Source organism: Nelusetta ayraudi, unplaced genomic scaffold (genome assembly GCF_046127955.1).
Source record: "Nelusetta ayraudi isolate G7.1 ecotype Tasmania unplaced genomic scaffold, CSIRO-AGI_Nayr_v1 ptg000033l, whole genome shotgun sequence".
NCBI lineage: Eukaryota > Metazoa > Chordata > Actinopteri > Tetraodontiformes > Monacanthidae > Nelusetta > Nelusetta ayraudi.
In genome coordinates this window covers 3,824,693-3,844,006 of record NW_027466083.1, presented here as the reverse complement: position 1 = coordinate 3,844,006, position 19,314 = coordinate 3,824,693, and the positions used below count along the sequence as shown (strand labels likewise).

Below are 19,314 nucleotides of genomic sequence, written 5' to 3'. Positions count from 1 at the left end.
ATAACACAGGCCACCGTGGTGCCCGGGGGTCAGACCGAGGTTACTCAAGTGTGAGATTGTTTCCTCCGGTGTATCAGGGATCAGAAAGCTGCTCGGTTAGCAGGCCGCCAGCTGCCACAGGACACGGCTGCGCTCTCTCTCCGCTGCTGGCCAATGGGGATTAAAATGAAGAAAAAAGATAATGTGGTATCCAGACAACACAATACGAGCTTATTTATGCATCCATCCATTTTCAATACCTGCTTCTTCCTGCACTTAGGGTCACGGAGGTCTGCTGGAGCCTAGAGCTCACTAATTTATTTATTTATTCAACAGTATAGCACAACGTTTTAGTGAATCACACAACTAAATATACCAAGCATGACAAAAGTCGGGCCTGCTGCGTGTGCGTGCATGTTTGTGTGTGCGTGTGTGTGCGTGTGTGTGTGCGTGCTCAGCCCGTAGCGAATGGAGTGCAGAGGATGGGGGGGGGGGAGATTGCGCTTCACTTTCTGCAGGGCACGCTCAGAAACCAGGCCAGCGCTGGACGAGGAGCCCTGAAGGCTCTTCAGCCTCCTATTCCCCCCCCCCCGCCACTATAGTTGTCGCTCCTCCCCTCCCTTCATCCCCCTTTCACAGAAGCACCGCCGCACACAAAGACACAAGCAAGGCAACACACACTGTCATATTCATATAGTAGCACATATAGCCGTAGGCGCTTCTCTCTCCCGCTGCCCAATAAAGACTCGTCTGCGGCTGACATTTCCCATCCAGACATCTAGGTCATAACTCAGGGCTAAATGCGCGCGCCCTGTGTCTTTCCTATAGATTTGTGTTACGCTGTGTGTGTAAGCATGTAGGGCTGTAAAAGCCGACGTCGAACAACGACTTGCTGCTGTCTGCAGCGGTGAGAAGGGCGCTGAAAGTGGGACGACGTGGGGAACATGAGCTCGTGCGTTAGATCCGCGTTCACGGGATGGCGGCCGTCTTGTCTGACTCCCTCCGCCGGGAGCTTCAGGTGGGAGCTCCGCCTCCGTCAAGTCCATCCAACCGCTGCCACAACAAATCAAGCTCACCGGCTGGAGATCACAGCTGATTGGCCAGCTGATTATGTGCTAATTTAGCAATTAGCTCGGCCGGGCACACGTGGAGCAGAGGGTGGGGGGAGTGGTGACAGGCTGCGTTCTACCAAAGTCAATATCTTTCATGTTTTTTTTTCCTTTCTTTCTAAAATAAAGATCTGCAGAATGTGCACCATGGTGGGACAGGACTGGAATAGATAGGAATTGCACCCTTTTCCCTTTTTAAAAAAAACTTATCCAGTCTTGTCAGAAGATATATTTGCCGCAAGCGAACAAGCAGAGAAGGATGCATTTTTAATGTATGGGGCCACATTAGAGTCCCAACATGTCTGAATGCCTGGCAGGAAGGCTGCGCTCTCAAGTTTTTCCCCTCTCTGGATCATTTGTACACATTAGCACTCATGAGTTCATGGCCCACAAATAGAATGTTCTGGTTTTACGAGACATGCCGCCCCCCCAAACCAAGCTTTTTGACACGCCAACCCATATTTCTCTTCCACCAGGTTTAAAATCAGGGGACGAAGTTTTGCTGCTCAATGGCAAGCCGGCTTCGGCTCTCCAGATGGACGACATGAAGGCTGCGTTTGTCAACCAGGCCTTGACCCTGAGCATCAGCACCGTCCCTGAGCTGCACCCGCAGGTGCTCTGCTGCCATCCCCCCCGCCGATCTGACTGGGAGCAGGAGCCGGCCACGGACATCTTCTCCCAGAGCCAAGGTGAAGCATTCTGTCGTGCGGAAAGAATGCCCCATGCTGCAAAGATTTATTTCGTTTGATTTGTGTACATGATCTCAGCGGCCACTTGAACAGCAAAAATGTGGAAAAACCTGCAACCAGAAACTCTGTGTAGCTGAATAACAGGAACACGCTTGGGGTTTAGGTGATGCGCTCGTTATGCACCAGCGCTGACCTGCAGGCAGACGTCTGACCTGTTCTTTTTATCTATGCAAGGACGCCATTTGTATTCCTGGCAAACTGGGTCTGGCGGTGCGGAGGCTGACACGCCGGCGGTGTTTGTTCAGATCAGTATGAATATTAATAGGAATCCCTCAGCAGTGTGGGGCTGTCAGTGTTTAGGATGCGCCATATGCGGGAGGGTCGAGTGGAAACACCCAAAGCCAGATGGAGGTTGTCGATGGTGTCACGAGGAGACGCTGAAAGGCCTCCGACAGGGAGGAGACACTAATTTGGGCTTTTTTCTTGTGGATATCAAGAGGATCAGGAGCAGTTTTCCATCCCCCACTTTAAAAACACAGGGACACAACTGAAGACAAACACAAAGGGGATGCAGTTAAACCTCTGTACAAGTGCATCACATTGTTCTTGCTGTTAGACAGATAGCAGATAGAGTAGTGTCATCTTGATTTTCTATAGATCCAATGCAGGACTTATTTTCATCATATTATTATCCAGGTCTCCAGTAGAGATGCCTTTGATAAAATAATTGCAAAACAATTAAATAGAAAATCCAGGAAGAAGCATATTTAGCCCTCTGTTTACAGTCTTGTTTTAGCTCCTGGGGGAAGCTGGTGCATTGTGGAACCTTTCCCAGGTTTAGAGAGGGACAAGGAAACTGGGTGGTAGAAATGTGCACAGGCCCTAAAATTTAAAGTCCTACCCTGGGAGAGCTGGGAATGTAGCAGCAGTCTAAACCTGGGACTGCCGACCCGTGAAGAACTGCACAGTTCTGTCCCTGACCAAGCAGTGGTTGCTCATTTGCCAACATTATCATCAGCACCCCAGTGTGACACCTGGCTGTAACGTGGGAGGGGTGTCAGTGACATCACAAAAGGTTGTTATGCGAAGCCATGCCTTTTAGCAAGCAGAGCAACTGAAAGTTCCCTGCCAGCCTGGAGACGTCATTGCTGCAAGAGCGTCCCTGGAGCGAACAACCGCACAGCATGCAGATCTGCTCCCCCGCTGAGCTCCGTCCTTTGCCTTCGTCTCTGCAGAGGACATCTTGGACGACGTGTCGGAGCTGGCGGTGAACAGTCCCGATGAGGGTTCGGAGGACGGGCCTCACCCGCTGCTGCCGAGCCCCGGAGGTCACCCAGAGGACCAGAAGTCCAGCGCGGGAAGCGGACAGCGGGTAGGACACCACATGCAAATTCTGCACAACTCTTCTGTACGCATGCAAATGTGGAACAAAGGCCGGGGAGACAGAATATGCGTCCTCGCTGTTTGGACAGTCCGCACACCCCCCCTCTGTTTTTCCCGCACGCACACAGAGAGCGGTGGCTTTGAAACCCGGTCGCATCGCTGCGGCTGTTTGAAGCGGCTGATTAGCTGCATTGTTGCGCTTCCATCTCTCGGCCCACAGTCAGTTTTTTTCCCTCTCCCCTAAGCTCCGGGGGGGAGGCTGGTCCACTCACTGCTTTGTGTGTTTGATCTCGGAGATGTCGCGCACGCACAGACGCGCGCGTACGCACTGTGTATGAGTAGCCTGCTGACATCACTGATCAAAGACCCAGACACTCTCCGGGGTTGATATTCACACTAATACTCTAAACTGCACGTTTAAGACAAAAAAGAATCTTGAATATTTCACTCCTCGTGCTTCCTCGCATGCGTGTGTGAGTGACGGAGGGAGAATAAATGGAGTTGTGCACGCACATCCGACCATGATGTGAAAGAATCAGTACAAGAGAAGCACTGATTTTTTTATTTGGGAGTGTTAAGTTGCACATTGACGTATTGATGAACGTCCTTTTAATCAATTTTTATCAGTGCTTGACTGAGATTGCACTATGTGTGTGTGTGTGTGTGTGTGTGTGTGTGTGTGTGTGTGTGTGTGTGTGTGTGTGTGTGTGTGTGTGTGTGTGTACGTGTACTATCGGTTCCAAAGCGTGAACAGATGTGTTGGTGTTGGTCCAGCGCTCAGGGATGGAGACGGACAGGTGAGCGAGAGAGCCAGCGCACGCCGTGGCTTTCTAATTAACGCCGCGTCCGCTCCCATCAGGGTCGGCGCCGTGACGGGCGGGACGCTCGCCGCTGCCTGCTGGCCTTCTTCCGATGAGCTTGTCACTTCCATCGCAGCGGCGACGCCTGATGACCGGTCACCACCGGAAAGAAACCTGGGATCTCTGTCAATAACCCAGATATGAGGAAAATGAAAAGATGAGGAGGGGAAAGAGGGCGGGGACGGCGCCTCGCTCTGTTTTGTATGTGTGTCAGTGAGCTTGAGTCCGAGCGGGAGGACTAATGGAGCGAGTCGCCGGAACCACAGACTGACTCCCGGTCTAGACTCGGTCCTGGCCGACAGCTGCGGTTCTGCGACTCCGCCGCGGCCTCAGACAAACTCTTTGAGTGTGAGCCGCAGCGACGGAGGGGGGCGGTGAGGGAGGGGGCGTGACGTGCAGGAAAAAACATTGGGGGGATTTTGTTAAACTCAACAAAACTGCTGAACCTCAGACTCCAATTAAAAATGTAGGAAGACTCGCCGAGGTTTTCTAAGGTTGGCAAAAAGACGAATCCAGTTAGATCCAGCTTCGTCTCGCACTGCAGCCTTTATGTAACGTCCTGGGACAGTGTGCATGTGCGCGTGTTTGTGCGTGTGGCACCACCTCATTGTTTTGTCCAAGCAACAATGTCAGTTCTCTGCACTGAAAGAAAGACGACTGATCATCCATCGTCCAAACTGGATCGATGGTTTTAGTCGCATTACTTCACCAGAAAAAGAAGCTTTATTTTTTAGGGTAACATTGCACATCATCGTCATGTCATGTCAAGGTGGATTCATGACTGATGTCAGTGGTGGGAGATGAGACTGAATCCTAATTCAGTTAATGTCCCAGTGTTACGCAATGCTGCCCCGCTGTCTCGCCGCAAAGGAGATCTTGATTTCCTTCGACTCGTTTTTTAATTCGTATCATCCCAGGCTGCTCTGCATGCACACTGTGAGGGAACTAAAGCAGAGTGCGGTGCAAATGGCTGGAAAGAGAGGGGATCCAAGATCCGCATAACACCTTTAGTTTCTCACCTCCTTCGCCCCCCCAACACGTGACTTCTCTTCCCATCTGCCGTCTGCAAAGCCGCAACGATGAAGCTCTTCTGCGTTTTTCTTTTCCTTCTTGATTATCATCGTCGTCATCATCATTTTGTGCTGTGTTTGGAACCACCTCTCACTGTTCTTCCTCCCCTTCACTCTGTTTTGAATCGCATTTTATTCTCCTGTTTTTGTGAGCACACTTCCTTCCCGGCAGCCTCCTCCCTCTCGCTGACCCCCTGCTGTTCATTACCATAAACAACACAAGGATACTGTTGGCTCTCAAACAGCCCCCCCACCTGCACTCCCGGACCGGCTGCGACCCCTGACCTCAGCCTGAAGCGCTTGCGTTGAAAAATGTAACCATAGTCTTGTTCCTAACATGCAGCGTCTCAAAATCTGCCCTTTACTTTGCACGTGCGTTGTTGTTTTTGCTCTTGCTTTGTTTCTCTGCTCCCCTGTTGGGGAGGAGCGGCAGGGACAGTGAAGGCACTGAAGCGCTGAGAATTGCTGCTCACCTCATTCCACCCACAGCCTGCGGTCACATTTTGGCACGGCTCAGGCAAATTTAAAGGAAAAAAAAACAGAATAGGCAAAGTGGGACAATTTTAATTATCCCCACATTCTAATTACTTCATTCTCCACAGTGTTTGACATCATTTAGTTGGGATAAATGAGAGTCTGGGTTGCCAGAGGAAACAGGGAGGTTCATTATTTTAGACAAAGAGCGGGAGCACCTCCTCAAAATGACGAACCAAGCGCAGAATGAGGCTGTGATTGCTCTGCGATTGCCCAGATAATGAAGATGACGGTGATTGCCAGCAGCCTCTGAGGCGCTGTAGCCGGCAGTTGTGATTGACAGAGCACCGTGATACGTCAGAGTTAATCAGTGTCTCAGAGGGTGGCAGGTTCTGTCAAGGTTCGTTTCTGGTTGAACAGGTGGAGCCGCAGCCAAACAGCTGTTTTTGCTTCCGGCCAGTCCTGTCTGTCCACTCACAGTCCATAATGGCAGGGCTTTGTTTATGTAACCTCAAACTAGTCTTCATCATCGGCTGCGCAGCCAGACCTCAAGGTTCAGTCGTTGCTGTCATTTCACGGTCGCCCACTAGAGGGAGCAATGCACTGATTAATGGAGACGACGCGTCCTGAACATTCAGCAGCAAATCTTTGAAATCACTGCTGCTGCCCTGCGGACGGTTAACATTTATTCCTCAGCGCTTCATAAACTCCTTGTGATGATAAAGCCATCAGCAGCTTCACCGCCACCTCTGAGGGAGGATGAATAGAGGAGGAGGAGGAGGAGGACGAAGAGGAGGAGGAGGATGAGGAAGGTCTTTGTTTTAACTGCGGCGTCTTGCATAAGATGCTGTACATAAATAAATAAATAAATAAATAAACCCCTTCATAGATTTGCGGAGGGCTCGTGTCACAACATAAATCATCCTTTCAGTTCAGATTAAACGATTAAAGTCTGTCTCAGGCCGACTATCCCATCATTCCTCGCAGGGATTTATGGATTTGCATGTTTTTTTTTTGCCTACATTCTGGATGCGACTGAACTTTAAAGACTTCCCGTCATGCCTTCCCCCCCACCGCATATTTACTCCTGTCGACAAGCGGCGCGGCTGCTCTGCTTCTGAATGTCACGGGATGTTCACGGTACCGCTATCAACTCTGCCATCTTTATTATTACACACACGCTTTATATGACGTATCCCGCCTGCCACTGCGATAGAGCCAGAGTGAATGGGTGTGTGTGTGTGTGTGTGTGTGTGTGTGTGTGTGTGTGTGTGTGTGTGTGTGTGTGTGTGTGTGTGTGTGAGAGAGAGAGACAGAGAGAGAGAGAGAGAGAGAGAGAGAGAGAGTTCCTGTTTGCCAAGTGTGTGGATATAGATACAGGTTTTTGCTTGCCTGCGCGCTCCTCCCTCACCTTGTGCTTGTGTCTCTCATTCCTGATGGGCGAGTCAGTGATAAGTGCTCTCTCTCTCTCTGTCAGAGGGTGCAGAGTTTCTCTCTGGACTCTTTAAAAAGGAAAATGCATGACACAAGGAAGGGATTGACACGAGGAAAGGTACTACCTGCATGGTCTCCTATTCTCTCTCCGCTGGGATTTGTCGACTTTGTCTTGAAATTGTCTATTTTCCTCCTTCAGCAACGAGGTGAAAGACCTTCGTGTTGCGCATGCGCGTGCACCTTTGCACATTACTCTCACTAACTGCTGAAGAAAAGTTAGAGACAGATCAGCTTTCAGTTGTCGTCACTAATATGTGGCAGAACTTTCTTTTCTTGCTAGAAGTGGGTAGAAAACCATCCTTTTAGAAAACATTTCCAGCCTCTCCACTCCTTTCTTATCTCCCTCTGACCTCTGGCCGCTCCGTCAGCCTGAGTTGTGGCGTAATCTTACTCCAGTTAACGTTATGCAATAGTATTGATTAAAAAAAAAAAAAAAAAAACAGCAGCAGGTGTGGCGTTGTGAATCACTCGCTGGCTGACATGAAGAACTGAGGCTCGTGTGGTTTCTGCTGGGAGCTCGACTCTCCAGTCAGACCTGAACCTCCGTCCGCTGCTTCTTCACCTCTCTGATCCTCCCCCCCCCTGCTTGTTGTCTTGTTGATCCCCGTCGCATTCCGCCCCGCTGCTCCTTTGAAACACCTGGACAGGGAGAGTGAGTGAGAGCGGCGAGCGGGACAGAGCCTCAGAGGGGGAGGGACGGCGGTGGAGGGGGGAGGAGACTGAGAGACGACGGGAAATCACGCCGGGTGGATTTGAGACGGGCGGACAGATTAGATGCACGCAGGGGAACGTGGCGATTGCAAATCTGCCGCTGCGTTGGGTCCTGCCTCCAATCCTGCCTGTCGGCGACGGGCTGCTTTCATCGGAAGTCGCTGCTGGCAGAAAAGTGCAAGCGTGGAACCGCAGGAGTTTATTTTGCTGCGCGGTGGGGCTTGGCCGCCCGGAGAGCCTGCTGGGTGAACTCGTCCAGTCTTGCATGATTTTTTGGAGGGGTGGAGGGGTGTTAGAAATATGAAAACAGACAGCTCCAGCACTGCGTGGCACCGAGGGATCGGCACCTGCCTGCACAGGAGGGAGAGATCCACGGCTTCCCTCTGAACTCTGGCAGCATGTCCACCTTTAGGAAGAGCAAGAACTCCAAACGCTCCGCAGAATCCATCTATGACATGTTGCACATGGTGAGCCAAGTGTGTGTGTGTCTGTATGTGTTTGTGTGTGTGTTAGACTGCTGCTATCAGAGCTAAGAGGTTTTGGCAGAGGTTTTATTACACAGCGTACCAACCTGGGTTGTTTGCTTATGTTTTTTTTTTTTTATGGATGAAGTCATGTGTCCGATCAGCAGCATCAGCGTTTATGGCTGCGCTCGGTGCCCTTTATCTTGACTCGGAGGACGGGAGGTCGTGGCCACTCTCTGCCGTGCCTGCCGTCTCGTCAGGGGTGCGTCTGTCTTCTGGCTGCTGCTGGTTCCTCCAGCCGTGGATGTCAAGACTTCACTCACCTGCCATGTCTTTCCCCCAAACTGGAGCAGAATGTAATCGGAGTGGTTTGGTGTGTTTTGCTAAACTCCCTAACCTGCCTCCTGGTTTCAAGTGTTAGGTACGAGCGAATGCATGTTTAAACTGAGCGTTTCAAGTTTTGACACGGCTGTGTAAGCAGTGTCTTTGAAGACCACAAGCTCTGCTGAGAGCCTCACGCCCAAGCGTCAGTGATAGCAAGAGGCACAGCAGCTCCATGCTGTGCACTCACTGTACACCAGATCTGACATGATGCATTCAAGTCTGGGGGAAGAAGAAGCGCTACGTGGAAGCTACGCAGTAACTACGGAGCAAAATTTGTCAACTGCTCAAGTTCTCAACTTCTGCTCAAACCCATGAACGAGGTCATTGGGGAAAAACAGCTTCATTCATGGCTTTGAATTATAATTGTAAATCATTTATGATCAGCAGAAGAGTCAAGACAGCCTTGTGTCACTGTCGCTTTAGGATGTGGGCCGACATCTGAGAGAACATCAGCTATGTGCGTGTGTGTGTGGGGAAAACTGGTTTACATACCAGTATGGAAAATTAGTGTTGTCACTGGTGCTGCTCGGCGTTAGACAAGGCGTGAAATCAGGCAGGACAGGCCGTAGCTGAGCTGCAGTCGTCAGCAGCAGCAGCAGCAGCAGCAGCAGCAGGAACAGCAGCAGCAGCAGCAGCAGCAGCAGGAACAGCAGCAGGAACAGCAGCAGCAGCAGCAGGAACAGCAGCAGCAGCAGCAGCAGCAACAGCAGCAACAGGAGCACAACAGCGTGTTGTCAGATTACAATCTGAAACAAAAAAACAGCATTTGTCCTATGCAGCAAGTGAGCCATGATGATGATGATGATGATGATGATGATGATGACACGCATTCCCATTTCATTTCATTTGAACCGTGAACGGATGCGCCCCAGGATTACATTTGGAGCGTTAATCCTGCCCAACTAAACAATGACTAAAAAGAATAGGTGTGTTGTTGTTGTTGCTGCTGCTCACTCATGATGATCGCTGCGGTGACTCACCACTTAGTGCTGCTTTGCTTTGTTGTTTTAAAGAACCTGTGGAACGGAGCCCATCCCAAACAAAACTGGCCACAGTTCTCTGACAGTCGCGCCTGGTTCTCCGTCTTTTCGCTGTGCTGTACTTGTCTGAGTTGGACATGTGCGAGGCGTTTTGCAGCAGAAAGTGTTGTTGTCGGGGCTAAACTTGACTTTTAAGGATAATGGACCATGTGAGGCCCCTCCACTGAGGTCTGAAGGGGAAAATCTAAAAAAATGGGTAGATATGCCCCAACTTTGACGCATGTGATCTTTTCTTCCTGCAAACCAGCTGCAAGAAAATGTTCAGGTCCTCCTCACAGGCAAGAGGAAGCTCACCATCATTTAAAGGCTATTGTCCAACTCAAAGTGTCCTTAATTCGCCCCTAATCATTAGTCATTACACGGCCTTTCAGACTGGATGTAACGCGTCCTCCCTGTCCTCCATCACTCTCTGGTTTCTCTGAGTTCCTGTGCCTACATGCTGTTGCATTCACAACCTTGGGAAAGTGAAGCAACACTCGGATGAGTACACAGCCATCATTTCCTCATGCAGGTTCCTGTCGTTTTGATTTGGTTCCACTCTATTGCACACTGGCAGAGGTGTGAAGTAATGACGTACAAATACCCTGTTACTGTACTGAAGCAGATGTTTCAGGTATCTCGTACTTTACTTGTGTATTTCTTTTTCTGATGACTTTTACCTTCTACATTTGTGCATTTGTAAAGGTGCTTCAGTTTGTCTTAACCAGCTAGGAATCAGGCAGCTCTTGTCATTGCCATTTGGTCACTTTATTATTTTTTATTTTGAAGAGCCGGACAGCCGTGTATCAGCTGTTATTGCTCCCTAAGGTCTGGCTGGCGATTGGCCGTGGGAGGAAGCTGCCCCTCATTAATAAATGTGATATGACAGATCACGCTTGGCATTTTGATGAATCTTGCTATGACCGGTTGTGAGTGGATGCGCTGTTCTTGCTGTAGGTGGGGCCGTTGTTCTCATGTTGGCCCAAGTAAAGATGTTGCCATAGTGGCTGGTTTTGGATTCAATATGTTTTTTTGTGGTGCAGAAACTTTAACCTCTTTGATTCAGCAGCTTTCGGCACATTTCTTCACTTTCTCTCCCAAGAACCTTTTAAAAACGCAGCGCCGTCGTCTCCTTTCTGCTCCGCAGAGCACGGAGCAGGTCACCACCTTCTGCCGGAGTCTCCACGACATGAACCCGCTGGAGTGCCCCATGTCGTCCTCCTCCTCCTCGTCTTCCTCCTCACTCTCTCCCAGCCCCGTGTCGGCCTTGCCGCCCACGACGGCCGCCGCCACTCAGAGGCAGCTCTCCCACGCCGACAAACTCCGCAAGGTCATCAGCGAGCTGGTGGAGACGGAGAAGACCTACGTCAAAGTCAGTACATCCCTCAGGACCTGAGTTATTCTATACGGCATGCAGAGCAGTGGCTATTTTTGTGTTGATGTGTTGATGATTTGTAATAAAAGTCAAAATGCAAGGGCCTTCACAGCAGCAGTAACCCACGCCTGCCCTGCCCTCTTTTCCTCTGAATCACTGAGCGCTCGTCATTCGTGATTCACGTTGTCGGCAACGTGTTTCTTTGCAGGACCTGAGCTGTCTGATCGAGTGCTACCTGAAGCCGCTGCAGAACGAGAGCTTCCTTTCCCAGGATGAGGTACTTTTCCCTGTATAATGCAACTGAATCAATACAGATATGCATTAATTGCAGGGTCCTGATCAGTGAACCCCTCCCCCCCAACTGAGACCCTTCCATCCTTTTCCTGCTTTTGCTCCCGACGCTTCTTAAATAGCCATCCATCCATTTTCCATACCCGCTTAGTCCCGAGCTCAGGGTCACGGGGGTCTGCTGGAGCCTATCCCAGCTGTCTTAGGGTGAAGGCAGGGGACACCCTGGACAAGTCGCCAGTTCATCGCAGGGCCACATAGAGACAGACAACCATTCACACTCACATGCACACCTACGGACAATTTAGAATGTTCAATTGACCTCACATGCATGTTTTTGGACTGTGGGAGGAAGCCGGAGAACCCGGAGAGAACCCACGCAGACACAGGGAGAACATGCAAACTCCACACAGAAAGGTCTCAGGTCCGGGCCCCGGAATTGAACCCACGACCTTCTTGCTGTGCTAACCACTGCGCCACCGTTCAGCGTGTGCTGAAATGCACTGTTCTGGAAAATCTGCCCTTTGTGATGTCACAGAGGCCACCAAAACCTCTCTAAAAGTTGGTGGCCACTGTGTTTGAGGTTCTCTTGTGAATTTCATTTTAAGAGCTTTTAGAGGCAGGTAGATAATGAATGTATCAAGGCGGTTCCGCTGAATCTAGGAAGAGAGAAAAATATTAGTCCCAAATTTAAACAGGACTTCCAAGATAGCAGCCGGATCAAAGTGATCTTCTCTGTGTTGTAGCTGGACATTTTGTTCGGGAACCTCGGGGAGATGGTGGAATTCCAGGTGGAGTTCCTGCGGACGCTGGAAGACGGGATCAGGCTGGTGCCGGATCTGGACCGGCTAGAACGGGTGGAGCAGTTTAAGGTGAGTGTGTGAGTCAGTGATGAGTGTTTGAACCTCTTGTACGTGACTCATAGCAGCATAGCGGTACTTTTTGGAAGAAGTGACTGATGGTTTGCATGGCTGCATTGAAATGTCCTCTTCGCTCCTCAGAAAGTGCTCTTCTCTCTGGGCGGCTCCTTCCTTTATTACGCCGATCGCTTCAAGATCTACAGCGCCTTCTGCGCCAGCCACACCAAGGTCCCCAAGGTCCTTTCCAAAGGTAAACAAACCTTTTGAAGCTGTGTTCTTCCAGTGGACAAGTCCTGGCTCAGGGTGATGTGCAGTGATGTGAGGAGGTGTTGCTGCGCTTCATTTTGTCCCTGCAGCCAAAACTGATCCAGATTTCAAGGCCTTCCTGGCAGAGAGGAACCCCCGGCAGCAGCACTCGTCCACGCTGGAGTCGTACCTGATCAAACCCATTCAGAGGGTCCTGAAGTACCCGCTGCTGCTGAGGGAGCTCTACTCTCTCACCGACCCCGACAGCGAGGAGCACTACCACCTGGACGGTACTTCAGGAGGACTTCTCCTTTGTTGAGCTGCTCTCATCCGTGTCTCAGACGTGAAGTTTGGAGCATTTTCGGCTGCATAACTGAAAGTCACTGCTGTTTTGCTTGTTTTTATGCAGTCGCGATGAAGGCCATGAACAAAGTGGCGAGCCACATCAACGAGATGCAAAAGCTCCACGAGGAGTACGGAGCCGTTTTCGACCTGCTGATCAGCGAGCAGACTGCTGATAAAAAAGAGGTAGAGGTCTACAGTCCCTCTTTGTCCTACATGAATCCAGTCGGCATTCTTAGGACTCGAATACATTGTTTTTAATGTGTTTTTTGATTCTATCCCTGTCAGGTGGCTGACCTGTCCATGGGGGATCTTCTGCTGCATTGCACTGTGGTGTGGATCAACCCCCCAGGGTCTCTGCTCAAAGGCAAAAAGGAGCCAGAGTTAGCTGCTTTTGGTATGAGTCAGAATATTTTACACAAATACAGACAAATACTCTCTAAAAAAAAAAAAAAAAGTACAGGGAAACTGATAAGGAAAAGCATTTGGGCTTATTTTGGCTCTGGGGTGTTCAATATATTATATAACCTCGAAAATCCAGTCAGATTTTGAGGGTTTTAGATGATCTGCACAGTGATCGCTTTCAACAACGGCCCAGTTTGCGATAAAATATTTGTTTGCTAGAAACATTCGGACAAAGCGGTGACACTGCCGTGATCCCAAAAAGGAAAACGTGGTCAGGCGAATGAATAGCACAGCTCTGCCATATTTTCATTTTTTTCCATGTGTGTTGAAGTTTCACTAATGGGATCACACACTACTGCTTGTAAGATATTAATCAGCTGGGACACTTTGGCCGATAAATAAATAAGCTCTGCACTCTGCAGGAACCCTTCCGGAAAGTCGCTCTAGAGTGGAAATGAGTGTCTTTTGCTTGCGAGCTTTGTCCATTTCTGTCTTCTTTTTCCAACTTTCACAGGTAACCTTGCCCAGACTCTGCTAATGATTTTCTCTGCGTCATTCTTTCCCAGTGTTCAAAACAGCAGTGGTGTTTGTTTACAAGGAGTGCGCCAAGCACAAGAAAAAAATTGTAAGTAGGACCTTATGTAATTTTATTGAGTGATCACAGAGGATCTTGATGCAGAGCAGGCTCAGTCGCTCTGCGCTCTTTTGTGCCCCCTGCTGCCAAGTTGCTAAATTGCAGCCGACCTGCCTCTGCCTTTTCAGGGTGCATCTCACCGAACCTCCGTGAGCGATGACAGGGATCCTTTCCGCTTCCGTCACATGATCGCCACCGAGTCCCTGCAAGTTCGGGCCCTAGCAAGTAGGTCTATCTAAATAAAGCAGCACACGTCAAACTAGATTTATTTTTTTTAATTTATTTTTTAGCCTTGAATCACTCTTGATGCCTTCCGTTTGGCTTGTCATCCAGATTCTGGGATGCTCAGTCCTATGTTTGCTTCAAGTCAAATCTCAGTTTTTAAATCCTGGATTAGTTGATATAAATGCAATTTATTACCGCGGATTTTACAGGATAAAAAAAATAAAATACTGCGCTGCTATTTTTTTTGCTTGTTTTCTGTTTTATTTTTAATCTTGTCACACATTTTAATCTTTAACAAAACTGAAATACATACAGAATCAAAAAAGATTCCTCAGTGTCTGTAGTTACGTCTGTTAGCCTAATTGCAAATAATGGCACCATGTTTGTATTTCAGTGTGCCTCAGCAGAATCAGACACACATCTCCACAATGAAAGTCTATTTTTTTTGGCAGTGCGTGAGAGCTGTGCTTGATCTGTGCACATGAACTGTGTTCACTGTCACCATCAATGTTTAATACTGGCTGCTTCGAATCGGCGATAAGGCTGCACCAGAGTGATGCTTTTACAACTTTTGCATATTATTGTGACTTTGCCTGAGCTAGTTTCCTTTTCCCACTAGACTGGAAAGTTGCCGAGAACACTTGCAATAAACGCACTGACAATGCAAATGAACCATCTGAACCACCCGAAGGGTCTTTTTTTTCACTTCCCCCATTGCTTGAAAACTTCCAGAGGTCACGTGGTGCAGCTGTCGGGGAAAAAATAGAACATTTCCCTGGTAGCATAGCAGATGAATCTGCATGCTGCTCCATCGCCACCTCTCTGAGTTCTCGGTGGAACATTTTATCACATTTTATCATCATTTTATCACCCTCTCTGGTAAAGAGACAGAAATTGATGGGGGCTATTAAGAGGAAGCTTTGAATAATGTAGATTTCACCTTTCTCTCCTCCCTCCTCTTAGACTCCGAGGTTTCTGCACTGTGTGAGATTGTTCACATGCGATCGGAATCGGAGGGAAGACCGGAGAGAACCTTCCAGCTGTGCTGCAGGTAGGATGAAAGAACGCAGGCTGACGGTGCACTCGGCGGCTCCGCCCTCCTAAATCTTACCCACACTTTCCTCTCGTCCAACATGCAGCTCGCCAGACAGTAAGAAGGACTTCCTGAAAGCCGTCCACTCCATCCTCAGGGAGAAGCAGCGGCGGCAGCTTCTGAAGACAGAGTCTCTGCCGCGCAGCCAGCAGTATGTCCCGTTTGGAGGCAAACGTCTCTGTGCTCTCAAAGGGGCGCGGCCTGCCATGAGCAGAGCAGGTGACGAGCAAAGCTCAGATGGTACACATTTACATCTCGTGCTGTTTGTTAGTGATGTAACACAGAGATGAAAATGTTGAGCACATCTTAGATGTGGAGATGAAGCCAGGGTGGCCAGACTGGTTTGGACACGTTCAGAGCTGCAGGCCTGGAGAACAAGCAAAGAGGAGATTTATAAATGTAGCGAAACATGAAGATAGTTGGTGTGAGAGGAGCTTGCAGAAGCTTTTAGATTGTTAGATAGAGGCATCTGATTGGCTGTGAAAGGAACAGACAAAAGGAGGAGAAGAAGTACTGGAGTAGTCGATTTTGTGGTATTGCACAGAGAACAATGAGGACAAAGTCACTGACAGACAATATGAACAATCAATCTTGTGTTGTTTTCTGAGCATTTTCTTTCAATTTGAGATCCCAATAATTACTTTCTAATATTTGTATGTAAGTGCAACAGGGTAAAATATGTGTTTTATTTTCTCTCATCACTTTAGCATCCGCTCCAACCAGAACGCTGGCTCGCAGGAAGCTGGTGAGGAACCGCTTCACCATCGACACCGACATCATCTTCCATGGGAACAACAACAACAACAGCGGCGGTGGTGGTGGCGGCGGCGGCAGCAGCGACCTGGACCCCTCCCAGCTCTACGTGCCCCTGACCCAGCACGTCCTTCTCCAGTCCCAGAAGCCCCAGGGCGAGGACACTGACCGCTGGGTGGAGGAGCAGTTCGACCTGCGGCGGTTCGAAGAGCAGGTCCAGGCCGTCGACATGGAGCAGGTGAAGGAGACGGACATCCTGAGCGACGACGACGAGTACTGCAAGTCCGTCCGAGCCGCCGCCGCCGCCGCCGCCGCCACTTCAGCGGGGGCCGCAGACCTGCACGACAGGATGGAGGGGCTGGGCCTCGGCGGCAGGGAGCCGGAGGCCGGCGCCGGCCGGAGGGAAAGCCGGGAGGACGGAGCGGACCGGGGGCGACTGGTCGGCGCCGTCCCTCTGACCCACTGCACCGCCGGCACCATCAAACTGGGGCCCTTGAAGCAGTGCGCCGTGGAAGGGGCCACTAACAAGGACCAGGACGTCGTCTGGGTGCGACGAGACGACTTTGCCAACGGCTGCAACAGCGACGTCTTCTGATGTCAATGAGTCTGAGGAGGAGATGAGACGAGGAACTTTGAGGGAGGATGTGTGGGATCTAAAGCTTTAAGAAACTGACAGACACAAGAGGGAAGAACATGTGTGGAGGTTGTAAAAAAACAAAAAAAACAAAACCCTGAAGCGATCCTGCTTCTGCCCCACTATCTCCCACTATCCTTCCCCAAACCCCCCTTATCTTCCCCCCCTTTATCCTGACAATCCTGCATACTTCATGTGCCCGACACCTTGATGTTTTCTTTGAGGACTATTTAAAAAAAAAGAAAGAAAGAAAGGACCTGAGAAGCTCGTCAAGGTGCTCACTGTGTTTCTAATTATATTTTTCACACCCACCACACACACACACACACACACACACACACACACACACACACACACACACACACACACTGTGGAACTGTGACAAAAAACGTGACAAACGAGACGGCACCGCATGAGCACGGCTGTGTGTGTGTGTGTGTGTGTGTGTGTGTGTGTGTGTGTGTGTGTGTGTGTGTGTACACTGTAAAGCGACACGCAGATGCTCTGGCGCTCACAAAGACAGCAGGCAGCTACTGTTCCTAAGTCACCTGACCCGTGACCTCGTGGCCAAAAGGAGGAGAAAAGAAAAGTCTATTTTTAACGCAGGAATGTGGGTGTACTATATATTTTCGAGGGCAACATAAACAAAAAAAACAAAAGCTGTTTGTATTTTATCACTTCAAGGGCTGTGTGTTACTGAACTTCTCTTCAGGGGCTTTTGGCTGAAAACGGTGACCTGACTAGCTTTAGCGTGCTTTTATTTTCTTTTATTTTTTGACAGTGTTTTAACGGAGACTGCTGTGACGACAGCAGTACAAACCAGTGCCGATTTCCTCTTTGTACAGAACGGCGGTGGCGCTTTGGCCTCCCACTCCATGTGTTTTGACACAGACACGTGTATACTGTTCCTTATTTAATAATTATAGGCTTTGAAAGGGTAAGTTGTATTGTTTACATCGCTCTCGGTTGCTCAGTGTTAAACACTTGTTTTTCTACGTTTGGTGCCAGGAAGAGGCTCATGACGGAGCCAAAACCCCTCGTGCCCTTCACGCGAATGTCCAGTCTTCCTCTTTTTCTTTTCTTTGTTTCTCTTGTCGTTCTTAAAACTCTCCGTTTTCTCAACTGGCATGTCTCATTAGTGCTTATGAACATACAGACCCTCCCTCATCCCGCAGGCCAACACTCCCGTCGTGCTCGACAAATATAGCGTAATAGCTCCCGACCGTGATCCTGTTTGACTTGAATTCTCTCGTTTTCCACGAACGGAGACGTTCAACCAAGACGCCACCGTCACTCCAGACAGCGGGAGGTGCCGGTGCCATCTCCTGCTCTCACACTCACCCGCGCTTGCGAGACACATCCTGCACAACTTGCGTTACTTCCTTCCGTCCACCAGTCTGTGCTGTTTCACTGTCGTCTACCACACAGTCGCGCACTTTAAAAGGATGTGGGGAACGTGCGCTTGATGCTTGGCAGTCAAGAGGGATGGAGGAAGGCAGTGAAGGGAGATGGTACGCTTTAGGATGCTTCCTGCTGTCCCGCTTGCGATTATCCTGGTTATCCTTGGATTCTCTCTCGCTGGGTTGATGCTCCCAGCGAGGAGGCCCAGACTGTGAGGTACAATCCCTTGATCTCGGAGAAGAATCCCCCGAGAGACCCTCTGACTCTTGACTCTTTGTACTCTCTTTGTGCGTGCGCGTTAATATATAAAACTGTGGAGTATTATCATTTTTATGTCAAAATAAATTTTTCTAAATTTTGTTTGGTGTGGAAGCGCAATTATTACAGAAGGCATGACTTGAATTTCAGATTTTTTTTTTTCTTATTTTCAACACTCACAAAGCAGTTTCATCAAATGTTTTTTTTTTTTAGAATAACATTATGTTTGACCTACTGGGTTTAGTGCAATAAAAAGTAGCCTATTGGATGAACTTAATTAAATTCAAGGAAGGATTTTCAGCCGGTAAATAGGAACAATTTAAAACAGACCTGTTCCAATAAACTAATTTTATATGTGAATTTTACTTTACCAAAAATTAACTAGCAACTGCTTAAACTGCATAGATAACAGAGATGTTAAAACACGTGTTGTGTTTTGATTTATAATAATAATTATACCCTAATACTTGCACTGCTCAAAATCAATTATTTCTTTTGAGGACGTATCCTCAGTTCCCTCAGGCTTGGTTTAAATTACCACGTGGATTTAAACCAAGCCAACATTTCTGCGGCAAATTAAATCCATGGGAGGCAATTTTCCAGACACGGACAGACAGATAGTAAGCAAAAAACCCTTTTCAACGAAATCAAAATTTACGACGTAAGAATTTGTTATTCACATCGTCAGACTGCTTTAAAGGTGTCCTCATAAACTCCTGCCTGACCTTTGCACAGTCAAGCCAGCTGCCCACAGAAACGGAGGGTTAAGACTGTGCACGCTGACATGTCCAGCACTGGAGGATTTCACACCTTTTGAAGATCCTTCAAGACATCACTAGAGTTGAAACAAAAGGTGGAAGCCTTGATGAACTTGTTATAGTCTGTGGATAAGAGGAATGTGTGTGTGTGTGTGTGTGTGTGTGTGTGTGTGTGTGTGTGCGTTAAGCAGTGTAAATTCAAAACTCCTTTGACTCTTCGATAGACGTCAACTCTGCACCCTTAAGGAATCCTTTGAGACGTCACTTGTGCAGAAGCTGGAGGTCAAAACTTTGACAAAGCCTCAGGAGGTAAGAATCCTGCACACATGTTCCTTTTCCCCCTGAGATGTCACTTGACTTACAGCTGAATTTCAAAGCTGTCTTGGCTCCCTCGATGGTTGGAAGT

At 49.0% G+C, this 19,314-nt stretch overlaps 1 protein-coding gene across 4 annotated transcripts in view; it reads left to right on the top strand.

Annotated features, from left to right (window-relative positions):
* Positions 1 to 18,252, top strand: part of LOC142891805 (rho guanine nucleotide exchange factor TIAM1-like) — a 49,371-nt gene extending 31,119 nt beyond the window's left edge. For 3 of the 4 annotated variants that reach the window (XM_076031648.1, XM_076031649.1, XM_076031646.1), the window contains exons 16-29: positions 1,565 to 1,777; positions 3,013 to 3,149; positions 10,784 to 11,008; positions 11,220 to 11,288; positions 12,046 to 12,171; positions 12,301 to 12,409; positions 12,516 to 12,695; positions 12,815 to 12,933; positions 13,036 to 13,144; positions 13,719 to 13,777; positions 13,915 to 14,011; positions 14,975 to 15,062; positions 15,151 to 15,344; positions 15,812 to 18,252. In XM_076031648.1, the coding sequence (XP_075887763.1) occupies positions 1,565 to 1,777; positions 3,013 to 3,149; positions 10,784 to 11,008; positions 11,220 to 11,288; positions 12,046 to 12,171; positions 12,301 to 12,409; positions 12,516 to 12,695; positions 12,815 to 12,933; positions 13,036 to 13,144; positions 13,719 to 13,777; positions 13,915 to 14,011; positions 14,975 to 15,062; positions 15,151 to 15,344; positions 15,812 to 16,452 (2,366 nt within the window). In that variant the 3' untranslated portion in view covers positions 16,453 to 18,252. The remainder of the gene's footprint in view (positions 1 to 1,564; positions 1,778 to 3,012; positions 3,150 to 10,783; positions 11,009 to 11,219; positions 11,289 to 12,045; positions 12,172 to 12,300; positions 12,410 to 12,515; positions 12,696 to 12,814; positions 12,934 to 13,035; positions 13,145 to 13,718; positions 13,778 to 13,914; positions 14,012 to 14,974; positions 15,063 to 15,150; positions 15,345 to 15,811) is intronic. The other variant, XM_076031650.1, reaches the window with a different exon arrangement.
* Positions 18,253 to 19,314: the final 1,062 nt, after the last annotated feature.